The sequence below is a fragment of the Notolepis coatsorum genome (genome assembly GCF_963971535.1).
Source record: "Notolepis coatsorum genome assembly, chromosome: 7".
NCBI lineage: Eukaryota > Metazoa > Chordata > Actinopteri > Aulopiformes > Paralepididae > Notolepis > Notolepis coatsorum.
In genome coordinates this window covers 130941108-130953936 of record NC_140171.1, presented here as the reverse complement: position 1 = coordinate 130953936, position 12829 = coordinate 130941108, and the positions used below count along the sequence as shown (strand labels likewise).

At 46.0% G+C, this 12829-nt stretch overlaps 1 protein-coding gene across 1 annotated transcript in view; it reads left to right on the top strand.

Annotated features, from left to right (window-relative positions):
• The window catches only part of LOC311232149 (alpha-1,6-mannosylglycoprotein 6-beta-N-acetylglucosaminyltransferase B-like), a gene marked incomplete at both ends in the record, with an annotated part of 487590 nt that overhangs the window by 451416 nt on the left and 23345 nt on the right, over window positions 1-12829 (top strand). The window contains one exon of the mRNA XM_084318847.1: window positions 9460-9534. Within this exon, the coding sequence (XP_084174973.1) occupies window positions 9460-9534 (75 nt within the window). The remainder of the gene's footprint in view (window positions 1-9459; window positions 9535-12829) is intronic.

The following is a 12829-nucleotide window of genomic DNA, read 5'->3' as shown; positions in this document are numbered from 1 at the left end:
GGGGGTGTGGCGGTGCAGGAGCTCGGACAGATAGGAGGGAGCCGTGCCATTTAATGATTTAAAAACATTTAGTGTAATTTAAAATCGATCCTGAAGCTAATAGGCAGCCAGTGGAGCGAGGCCAAAACTGGGCTGATGTGTTCGTATTTTCTTGTTTTGGTGAGGAGGCGCGCGGCTGCGTTCTGCACCAGTTGTAGGCGGCGGAGGAGGGACTTGTCAATGCCCGTGTACAGAGCATTGCAGTAGTCGAGGCGGGTGGTGACAAAGGCAGGTGGAACCACTATTGTATTATATAAATCAGCGATATATAATGAAACGGACATTTGTTGAAATGATTACTTTAAAAGGAAGGTTAGGAATTAGGGTTTAGGGAATTAATGTTATGGGAACAGAGGAACGGGACCCATAATGAAGCAATGCAACCGGTTCAACAGGAAAATGCCAAAATCAGTGTATATTTATTCACAAATGTTCAAAGCGTGGCGTCGTTCGAGGGTGGCGTCCTCCCACACTAGACACAAGAGAAGAGAGGCGAGGGTTAGTTAACCAGCAAAACATTTAACCAAGCTACAAGGGAGAGAACGAGGTTATGTTTAACAATTGGTAGATATAATACACACATTAGCAAAATGAAGATTCAACTACATCAGAATACTAAAATGCAATCACAATACGAGGAAAGACAAAATAGTCAAGAGGGTTAATTACAACGCAAACCTACTGTTCCATGCAGAACGAACTTGCGTTGTCCTCTGGGCTGGTCAAGCGTTTATACTCTCCCCCGTTACTGGGAAAGAGACAGAAGCCTCTGATTGAAGATTCACATCTGGTGTGGAATGAGAACGTCTAGGAAAACGTCTGTGTCGGTGCTGAGTGACAGTGCCACGTGACCTCTGGGGGGAGCTAACAGGCTGAGGCACCTGTTCAGGTGCAGTCCTCCACGAAAATGATTGGTCAGCGTTGTAGCCAACGAGTGTATGTTTCCAACGATACCCCACGTGGGGGGGGGTGCGAATAAGTGAACTAGGTGAAGTTAATGAGCAAAAACCAGAAGTGATTCAAACTTCAGAACACACGGCTGTAACGTTTCCCCCGGTCGTGCGGGACCAGACGGCAACCCTCCTCCCGGTTCGGCTGGTCCAGGTTTCGGACATTCACAACGCCCCTTCAAGACACCACTTTGATATATTCGTTGTCTATGTTGTCTTTATTATTTCCACTATGTTAGTCTTGTGTCCCTACTGTCTGTGTTTTGTAAATGTGTTTTAGTCTCGTATGTCTCAGTTTGTACAATTGTTATTGTTTTCCCCTGTGTGCTCTGTATTCTGTTAGTTCTGTCTACCACACCTGTGTCCTGTTAGTAATTACCCTCTGTCTCTAATTAGTGTTTGTATTTAGGTGTTCTGGGCCAGCATACACTTGCTGGTTCATTGTTTCATGTTACCTGTGTGTCAGTCGTGTTTCCTTGTTTTCTGTTTTGAGTAAACCTTGTTATCGTCACAACGCCGTCTCCTGCTTCCTGTTAATTATCTCTCCGTTATCTGCTGCAATTGGGTTCCACACTCCACCATCGTAACACACGGCGGTGGATGAGGAAATGGATTTTGGAACGCTTTTTTTTTGTCGTCGGTTTTACTCTGACGTTGTCATGATCCCAGCCGGGGACCCTTCCTGGACAATGTGAACAGTGGTTTTCTGCCGCCCTCTGGTGGCCAAACGCAGCAGCTCCAGATACTGAACCTTCTCAGGCATTTAGGCCTAGGTTTGAATACTATTATTAATGCTATGCTGCCTCTGTTCATGTTGTGTTTACTCCGGTCTAGCTTGTGTTTAAAAGGTTATCTCTTTACATATGTTTCCATTAAGGGTTTTCTCTTTACATATGTTTCTGTTAAGGGTTAACCTCATTGCATAGGTTTCCATTAAGGGTTATCTCTGTACATATGTTTCCATTAAGGGTTTTCTCTTTACATATGTTTCTGTTAAGGGTTAACCTCATTGCATAGGTTTCCATTAAGGCTTATCTCTGTACATATGTTTCTGTTAAGGGTTAACCTCATTGCATATGTTTCCATTTCCTTTACACATGCTTTTATTTATAGTGTGAGATTTCTTTTTACTAATACTTTGTGTTCACCAGTCTTGGTCATGCCTGGTCTTAAACCAGCTGGGGCTGATTAATAATCACGGGCAGTATTTATTCCTGCCCGTTTCTCACTTCCCTGTCGTGCCATTGCCATTGTTTTGTTTTGCACCCTTGTGTTCGGTCACGTACTCGTTTCACCTTTGTATTTCCCAGTGAGTCCGTTCCTTCCACATTTTTCCAGCTCTGCTGAGGTTTCTTTTCCGGGTTTTGCAGTTCGTTTTAGTTTTTACCGTTTTATCGTGTATCATTGTTTGTTGCAACTGCTTAAGCAAAAACCCGTCTTTCATTCCGTCATTTCTGCCTCTACTCTCTCTGATCATGTTCAGCATTTGCGGTCTCCTCACCTACCCTCACACCGAACCCTTACAGATGTCTCTCAAATACCCATTTCTGAACGGATTTTTATCTAATTTGGGCCTGTACTACATAAGACTTATAACTATATGCTGGACTATTGGAATATGGAATCTTGCAACCACTACAGAAATATTTGAGTACACAAGTTCAACTCAAGTTCAGACCTCTGTTACTCTATTTCATTAGCACTGAAAGTGATTTTCCTTTTTTGCATTAGTAACTTCAGAATGTTATACGTAAAAGAGATCAGGCGCATGCATGTGCTATAAGTATAAAGTATAAAGCTAAGCTTTGCAAAAAAAGTATGCAGTCCTTAAGTTCAAGTAAAAAAGAATTGCCACTTTTCTGGGTGCCTGTTAACACTTTAACTGCCACACACGAGATATCTCAGGTTTATTTGTATGTGGTTAAAAGCCACTCACGAGATTTCTCTGAATTTTTTATTTATTTTTTTTTAGCGATCTGAAATCATATTGCATCACGCAAGCCTACTCGAGTATACACGAGCACCGCCGGAGATCATATGTGGAAAAAAGTGCCCCCTATCGTCTTTCAGATGACATAAGGGATTTTGGAATGGACTCAATGAAAATGGATGTGGAAAAAAATCCGGTACTCCACATTTTCCAGTCCACTGATGCAGCCGGGGTTACCACAGTTCATTCTGGAGCCTCTGAGCCCCGCTGATCATGGAGTTCTACTGTATCGCGTTGGATCTATACACTTATCGATTTTTTCGAATGATGATCAGGAATTGGAATATACCAGTTGGATACCATCTGATGTCAGGTAAGGACTCTATGTTATCAGTGTTAGGATAATCAGACTAATTTTGATGAAGTTATAAGCTGTTTTGTGAAATGGGCTCTTTCGGTTTCACTGTAAAAGTCCAAGAGGAAATCAACGCGGCGATTATCCGTGCGCGGCCCGAATGTGCTTGCGTGCACGTATAATATTGATCATCTAGCGTTTATTTGAAAACGATTCATAAAAAGGCAGACGAATATCAACGTTGTGGAATATTCCAGTAAAAGACGATTTTCATAGAATGGTCCAGAATGGGCTGTTTTTTATCTCAAAACGGGTGCTTTTCTAAATGCTCTGAAACGGAAATGACGCGATAAAAAACCAATCTGCCTTGACAGCACTGACTGGAAAATAGTCTTTGATAATGCGATGGGCAGATTAGACACATAGCCATAATTTAAAACATAGATTAGGCGATATTAAGGTTAACATTGGCGCCGATGGTGGCATTCAGGGGGTAAAAAGGAAAACCCGGCGTGGCACTCAAAGTGGTAAAACACCATCAAACAATTAAAAGTCAGACCACGACAACACTTGTCAGAATGCCAAGTTCTCACAAGTTCAGTTCAGCCTGGTGTCCTGAAGTGTCTCCTATAGCTCTGCCCCGGGCCTCTCGCCTCTCGCCTCTGCACTGTCGCTCCGCTGGCAGACAGCTGATGGGCTACTTCACCCTTCACTGGAGGCACACCGCCCCCGTGCACACAACGTGCACGCTCATGATGCACACACACACATCCTGTAAGCTACTCGCACGTGTATCTCTCTAGTTGTGCACACGTGCACTAAAATTGCATGCTCACTGTCTTATATAAATATATATATATTTATAAGCATAAACTACACATACTGTACATACATACGCAAACACACACACACACACACACACACACACACACACACACACACAAATGCACAGACATACACGCGTGCACAGACACGGCCCAGCTAGCTTTCAGTCCATGGGAGCAGTTCATGCTCAGCCATGCAGGACAAAGCAATCTCAACTGGCTGACACATCCCCATGTCGGCTGTGAAGGAGGCCACCAAGGGGAATACGTTCAAATGAACACGCCCACACCTCTCTCTCTCTCTCTCTCTCTCTCTCTCTCTCTCTCTCTCTCTCTCTCTCTCTCTTTCCCTCTTTCTCTCTCTCTCTTTCTCCCTCCCTCTCTCTCTCGCTCTCTCTCTCTCTTTCCATCTCTCTCTTTCTCCCTCCCTCTCTGTCTCTATCTCTCTATCTTTCCCTCTCTCTCTTTCTCCCTCCCTCTATCACTCTCTTTCCCTCTCTCTCTTTCTCCCTCCCTCTCTCGCTCTCTTTCCCTCTTTCCCTCTCTCTCTTTCTCCCTCCCTATCTCACGCTCTCTCTCTCTCTCTCTCCCAATCCCTCCTGACATTTGGACAGTGTCTGGACACCTCTATCTACCTATCTGTCTTTCTGTCTGTCTGCCTATCTATCTCTCTATCTGACTGTCTGTATGTCTGTCTGTCTGCCTATCTGTCTGTCTGTCGTCTAGTCACCCTCAAATGCTCCTCAGTTCGTGAGGCTATTGCTAAGGGCCTCCATTACTTCGAAAGTAATTATGGTTTTACACTCAGATGTATGAACAGAGACTTCGAGATTTTGTCCGGGATTGTCCCGGTTTCAAGCTTTGTATCCAGAGTCCCGACAAATGTCAGAAATACGCCAATATGTCCTAGTTTCCAACATTCACTGTCTCAGTTTTAACCAATAGAAAAACACCAAAAACGCAGCACGCTTCTGAATTCAACACGGCAGCTTTATGAAACTCCACCATTAGGAGAGTTCAGAGGGGTGGACTTGCGATTTCTTTGCTCTTCTTTAATGGTGTCATGTATCTGTCTTCCCAACTACCAGAACTGTAGGGCTGCTGATTATTTTGGTAATTGATTACTCTATCTGATCATTTTTTCAATTGGTCGACTAATATAATGATTACTTTCCTATTTCTCCCTTTGGCTGCTGTTTCTTCCTTTGGCTGCTCCCAAACTACGCATGCGCAGATTGATAGACCTATAACTCCGTGGGCAATCTGCATGCGTAGTTCAGGAGTAGGTGCAAAAAAGCTACTATAGCTCGGCAGAGAAAGTGACGATCGACTTGGGATTGGTCTCTCCGTGTTCAGGAGACTCAGGCATATAAAAATATATTGGATGGTGTCTCCAGCTCCCCCACAGCCATAGCAACAACCACTTAAAGGAAAACTCCAACATTTTGAGAAATTAGCTTATTTGCCATCTACCCCTGGAGAGACAAGAAGATGCATACCTTTTTCTTCTCTGTGCATGCAGTAGGAGTAGGAAGACATTGGGAACTAGGCTAATGGAGGAACCTACTTCCAGTGACTGACACTAAGCTAGGCTAACGGCGCGCGTCTTTGTGAGGATTGGCCCATTCCCGCCACACGCTTCAAGGTACTGTGAGGAGGATTGGCCCATTCCCGCCACACGCTTCAAGGTACTGTGAGGAGGATTGGCTCATTGCCACCACACGCTTCTAGGTCAAGTACCAATTGCCGTCACGCACCTGTCGGTTGTTTGTAATCAGCGCCCAGAGCCCTTCATATACTCGGGTCTTTCTGTCAATCGTTGTCGGGTCGTTTTGGATGTCCACTGCTACTGCCTGTTCCCCCCGTTGTTGTGCCTTGTCTGTTTTTCTTCAGGACGTCCATGGAAGTCGCCGCTGTTGTGTATCTGTATCATCCGTTGGAGCTGTGCCTCGTTGCCCGCTTTGCGCATTTGCGCTTTGGTGAGTTTTTGGAACGAACCTTTTGGATTCTCTGTTTTCTGTGTGTTTGGATAACACTGAAGATTTGCCGTTTTTGTTTTGTACTGGACTCAGCTAAACTTGTGTGTTGGTAACACTGAAGATTAAGTCACGTGGGATTGTACTGGGCTCAGCTAAACTTGTGTGTTGGTAACACTGAAGATAAAGTCACGTGTGTTTATACTGGACTCAGCTAAGGAGGACTGGACTGCCGCTGTATTCCGTTGGCTTGTTATTGACCACTCTCTCTCTCTCTTTCTCTCCGTTCCTCCCCGAGTTGGATCCTGGAGTAGCTGCAGAGCCGCAGAGGCAGTGGCGCTACGCCGCTTCACCATCTTAATACCGGGACGATCTGCAGAGCCGCAGACAACTCAGCCAAGAACATTCTCCCCTTTGTTGTTCTTATTGTTATCTCGCTCATTCCTGTTTCAGAAATAAATACGCCCTAGTCTTTGGCTAACTCTGAACTACCTGTCTGTGCGGTGCTGTTGGGGTCGGTTTCAAACCATAACAGTCTTCCTACTCCTACTGCATGCACAGAGAAGAAAAACGTATGTATCTTAACACTCCAACATTTTGGGAACCCTGGAGTTAGACAAGAAGATGCATACCTTTTTCTTCTCTGTGCATGCAGTAGGAGTAGGAAGACGTTTGGAACTAGGCTAATGGAGGAACCTACTTCCAGTGACTGACGCTAAGCTAGGCTAACGGTGCGTGTCTTCCTACTCCTACTGCATGCACAGAGAAGAAAAAGGGTATGTATCTTCTTGTCTAACTCCAGGGTAGATGCCAAATAAGCTAATTTCCCAAAATGTTGGAGTTTTCCTTTAATGTCTAGGGCGGCTCTCATCCACATACATTCATTTTCTCCCCCCGCTCTTTCTCCCATGATTTCAGAATCCCGGAAGTGTTGCGGTGGTCTATAGCAGGGGTTCCCAACCTTTTTTCCCCCAGGGACCCCCAAACATCTCTGATGAAATTCCTGGACCCCCATCCTAATAAAATACCATAAAATACTTTTTTTTGTCATTTTAATACTTTTTTTTGTCATTTTAATAACAAACTGCTTATACACAGGCATATGCATCATAATTAGACCCACTATGCTTCTTTGACTTGTGCCTTCAATCAACAAATCTCATCTTGCACCATATGTATGTTGGCCAATATTCAAATCCTGTATTCATCCTCTCAAATCAGGCCCTAATGGTGAACGGTTTGCATTTAGGTTGAATGAAGTAAGAATCCACTGCAGTAAAAAATATCCTCACCTCGAGTGGTGGTAGTAAGGTTGACTGACATGAGAATGTCCTGCTTCAGATCCTCATTTTCGATATACTGCACATAAACGATGAGCACAGCCTCGTCTGCGACAGTTGTAGTTTCATCAAGTTGTATGGCAAATGGACCCTTTCTAAGCTTTTCTGACAGCTGCTGCTCGCAATCACTTGACATCTTATCAATTCGGTCTTTCACTACATTGTTCGAGAGTGGTACTGATTTTAGTTTATCCGCCACCTGTGGGCCGCACAGTTTCTAAACTATTTTGATGCAGGCTGGTTTGATGAGCTGCTCGCCAATATTGTGCGGTTTCTTTGCTTTTGCAATTAAAAGCGAACTCAAAGGAGGCTTTGGTAGCCTTCTGTAAATCACTGCCACCCCTGCTCCACGCTACTCTAACATCAACAGGCTTGTTTGCCTTGAGAGACTGTTCTTTCCTCCGAAAAAAGTCCGGATCCTTCCCAACGGTTTCTGGGTGCTTAGACGCCTAATGTCTCTTCAGCTTGCTGGGCTTCAGGCTCGAGTTTGCCAACTTTTCTCCACAAATCACACACTCAGGTCGTTTGTCTGGTCCCTCAGTGAAGCCCATGGTGATGTAATTTTCGCGATTGCTGTAGGTCCTAACTTTTTTTGCAGATGAGCTGCCGTTATCTCCTTTTCGTTTGTCATACATTTTCGCCTCTGGCAGCTGACTACAGACGAGCCGAGAAAGTTAACTAGCGTGCTAGGCTAGCTACGGAAAGTGATACAGTCAACTGATTCGCGTTTTAGCGGCTACCCGGTAGCCTACTGTTAACGTTCAAAAATCATGTCTAGATGTTTATTTATTTATCTTTATTTTTTATTGTAGTGGAGAGACTATTCATGCTTCTGATGATAAAAATATGCTAATTAAATATTTCGCGGACCCCAGGTTGGGAATCACTGGTCTATAGCAATCCTCCCCTATCCCCACTCAACTCCAACATGCACACCAGACACAAAATGCACTACCAAGCAGGGCATTTATGCCTAGAGGTTGCTGTTTGACAGCATTTCAGATTCTACCTTTAAATAGGGTTAAAAGAGAGCGAGAGAAAGGGGATGGGGGGGCAGGGAAGAGAGATAGAGGGGCAGGGGAGAGAGAGAGAGAAAGGAAATGGGAGAGAATAGTCAACATAGTCTACTCTAGCTCACAAACTAGATTTACAAAAAAAAAAATTAAAAAAAAATCACTTCCAACGAGACACACGTCTAATTTCACATGTGGTTGAATATGCCGCTCTGATTTTAAAGTTGAAATTGATTGAGTGAGCCATGTGTGATTAGGAAACATTATTAAATTCCACTGTCATAACAAAGCATGTATAGATGTCTATTTGTCTGCCATTAGGTAGGCTATTTCTACTAGATAATTCAATAAATGGTTGGTTCAACTTCATTCAAGTCCAGTAGGCTATTTACATTTTCTTTATGTTACATGTCGTCCTAGTTTATTCATGTACATTAAAAAGTATTCGTTTTCTTGTGATTTCAGCCAGTATTTTTCCATATAGAAAGTATTTATACCAGTTATGCTGTATACTCTCTGTGTTCTACACAATCTTTGAAAAACTAGGGTGTACTAGAACACGTGACAAGTGTCTACAGCTTGTCTCTAATTGGACTAATCAAAGGTGAGGTTTTGTCATGATGCGGCTGAATCACAGCAGGGGATGATCTATCGTTATGCAAATTCAGCCTAATGAGTTTCCAGGAAGCCGCAGATGCTGTTATTAATCCCTGCAATAGTCTGACAGTGGAAACATTTACTTACTGAAATTAAGGAGAAAAAAAAAACGGATGATTTATTTTAATGACTGAGAAACACTAAGGTGAATAATGGAAAAAAGACTATCAGGTATGGAGAGAACGGCAATAATGAATAATGAATGTTTATTTATTTATGTGTTTATATTGTGTGATCATCAATGTCCGTGTGTGTGTGTGTGTGTGTGTGTGTGTGTGTGTGTGTGTGTGTGTGTGTGTGTGTGTGTGTGTGTGTGTGTGTGTGTGTGTGTGTGTGTGTGTGTGTGTGTGTGTGTGTGTGTGTGTTTCTTTACAGGTTAAGCCATATCTACCCTATGAGTATACCTGTGAAGGAATGCTGGAGAGAGTACACGCCTACCTACAGCATCAGGTAGGTTCAGCGCACGTCAAGAACATGTACCACTGAGAAAAAGGATATAGGCACTCATAGATTCTCTCTCTCTCTCTCTCTCGCTCTCTCTCACTCACTCACTCACTCACTCACTCACTCACTCACTCACTCACTCACTCACTCACTCACTCACACACACACACACACACACACACTCACGTGCACAAAGAGACAGTCATACAATAAATATCCACTCACACGTTGATATAAGTAAGCCTCTCAGCCTCCCTTGTCTAGGCAATAACCCAATAATTTATCATCATGTGCCTCTCTCACATAAAGCTGTGTGTGTGCGTGAGAGTGCGTGGGCGTGCGTGCGTGTGTGTGTTTGTTTCACATCTGGGTGACTCAGTTCTAATTATGTACACTTATGATTGATCTACATCCTACATGTCATTATCCCTGCTGAGCTAATTGCAGGAGGGATGAAATAAAGGGGGAGAGGGAGACAGAGGGAGAGACAGAGGGAGAGACGGAGAGTGTAATGAGAAAAGTCGAGAAATATGTAATGACTGGGGGGGGGGGGGGGAGAATATCTGATAGATCCCCGGAAGATTAAATGTCAGACTAACCACCAAAAGGTGAGTTTCTAACCTCTCCCTTCCTGTTACTGAGTGATAGCCAATGGAGACACCAAACCCAGACACGTGCACTATAGAGCTGTTCCGACCTCTGACCTCAGCGCCAAGCTGCAATGTGTCAGAACCCCCTTTTTTTACAGACTGGCCTGCAATGGCTGACTGAAGAATCAGACAATTGTCTGCTACATGTCCAGCTTTTCATGTTTGATACGATTCATCTTGCTTAGCTGGCAGCTGTACCCAGATGTCTGTTCCCAGGGGCGGGTTGGTGATGTGTGTGTGTGTGTGTGTGTGTGTGTGTGTGTGTGTGTGTGTGTGTGTGTGTGTGTGTGTGTGTGTGTGTGTGTGTGTGTGTGTGTGTGTGTGTGTGTGTGTGTGTGTGTGTGTGTGTGTGTGTGTGTGTGTGTGTGTGTGTGTGTGTGTGTGTGTGTGTGTGTGTGTGTGTGTTCTATACTGTATGTGTTGACAGTTAGGGGTAGGCGATATGACATCATCATGATGTCAATATTAAGGTGCCCACGAAACGCCATCTAGCATTATGAAGCATTATGCCATTGCTCATCAGCCAATCACACATCCTATTACGGTACAAGAACACCTGCTCCTATTATATGACCTAATCAGTTGTTGGCATTTGAGACAATAAATAACTATATCGAGAGAATATGGGCTAATGCTAATCCAACGTAATTCTGTTATGCTACTAACGCGAACACCCTGAGAGCTTATCTACATCGATTAGAAGCCTTAAACAGATGATTCAGATTTACGACCCTTGTCGTTTTTCCTACTCACCAGTGATGGTGTTGACTGGTAGAGTTCTTTTTCAGCACAATCCATGCTGTTCCTCACATGAACTCCAGTTCTATTTCGTGTTAGCTCCGCTCAGCGTCTATTGCACATGATTCGCTCCAGAACATGTGTACTGAATAAAAACTCACAAATGTACCTTTACCTACCAACATCCATCTGGCCACACCCCCATCCGCCACCTATATAAGCAGGGGTGTGGCCACACACTCACCTCCTTCTTCGCTTTCACCACAAGAAAGTGCCTGTCTACCAATCACTTTGATGAGGTTTATTAGCTGAAGAAAGTTGAGTAAAGCGTTCACATTATTTCTTGCTTTTTTCTTTCTCTCACAAAATTCTAAAGAAAAAAGCTAAGCTATAATGTTTACCTCGGGGGGTCGCGCTAGCAACGTCGCCCTCACCAGCGGTTCTCCATTGCCTCCTCTGCCGTGCGTCTTGGGGCGGGTTTGACGCCGCTGTCGTGGGCGGCATCCGCGCCTGGTAGGCGGTCCGGTGGGTAGCTTGCCTTTACGAGGAGCTGGTGCACCAGCGCCGTCTCCTGTGAGATGGCCTGGTTCCTGCTCTGGTTCCTTTGCCGCAGGGGAGTCGTCTGCCGTTGGGCGGCCGGCTCCTCTCGTGGCGGAGGATTTCAGACGCAAGCTTTTTGCGTCTGCTCGCTCCCGTCGTAGGGTGGTAGCTTGCAGGTGCGAACGGCCTGGTTTCAGGGAGTTGCTGGAGCCGGATGATGGTGCGTCTGTTTCTCCGTGGCCGATGGAAACGGAGGATTACATGGTAGAGGCATATGTATTATTGTTCGACGCTCCGGTGGAGACATATCCTCCTCCCGTTCAGGATGAAATGGCAGGGGGTGATATGTCTCCTTGGGGTCCCTCGTACTCTGGTGTCGGGTTAGAACCTCCGACTCAGCGACGAGATTCCCTGCTATCAGCCACATCGGAAAGTGGCTCTGCAATGGGCAGTAGTCTGTCGCATGTGAGGGACGCGAGCTCGGTGAGGGGAGGTACGCAGGGGGAACTGTGTGCCTTGTTCCCCGAGCTCATGGCGGCGGCGGCAGTCGCAAACGGTGTGCCGCTGCCGCAGCCACTGCCTGCTCCTGTCCCTGATGATCTCATAGGTCACTTATGGCAACGTCGTCCTGTGAGGGAGACGGGCGTTGTCTGCCCATTTTTCCCCTCAATGGAGGCCTACGTCCGTCAGGGACAGGTGGTCTCCCACATCACGGGCCTCACCCCCGCCTACGTGCAAGTCACGAGGGTGGTGGGTCTGGTAGAGGGTATGAAGGAGGGGGTGCCTCGGCTTAATAGCCGATGGCGTCTCTCCTTTGTCCTGAGGTGGTGTGGGAGCCTTTGTGGAAGCCGGTTCCCCACGGGAAATCGGCGAGGCGGTTGGCCAACTGGAGCGACCAGTCGTTCATCACCGCGACTCAATCCCTAGCTGCTACGTCTAACATCGCGCAGCTAGCGCGGTTTATGTCCGGGATAATGACGGGCGGTACGGAGCTGACCGAACTACAACAAGATCAGCTTGCCCAGGCGGCCGGAGCCATGTGCCGGACAGGAAGAGGTTTCCACTACTGACGGCACCCCTCTCCGATGCTGGGCTCTTCGGGTCGGCGTTGCAGCTCATGACTACAACCTGCAGGGAAATGCAGGAGGAGCGGTCCGTGCTCCAGCCTCACTTCCCCCCGCCTGATGTCGCCGGTGGAGTCAGGCGGAAGGCTCGTCGTCGGGGATCCGCGGCCGAAGCCGCCGCCGCTACCACCGCCACTGCTGGCCCTTCGGCGAAGAAGGCCAGGAGGAGAGAGGGCGCCTCGACCACTGCAGCCGGCCCATCCACGCTCGGAGGTGACAGTAGGGATCGTCGAGACCAGGCACCAATCC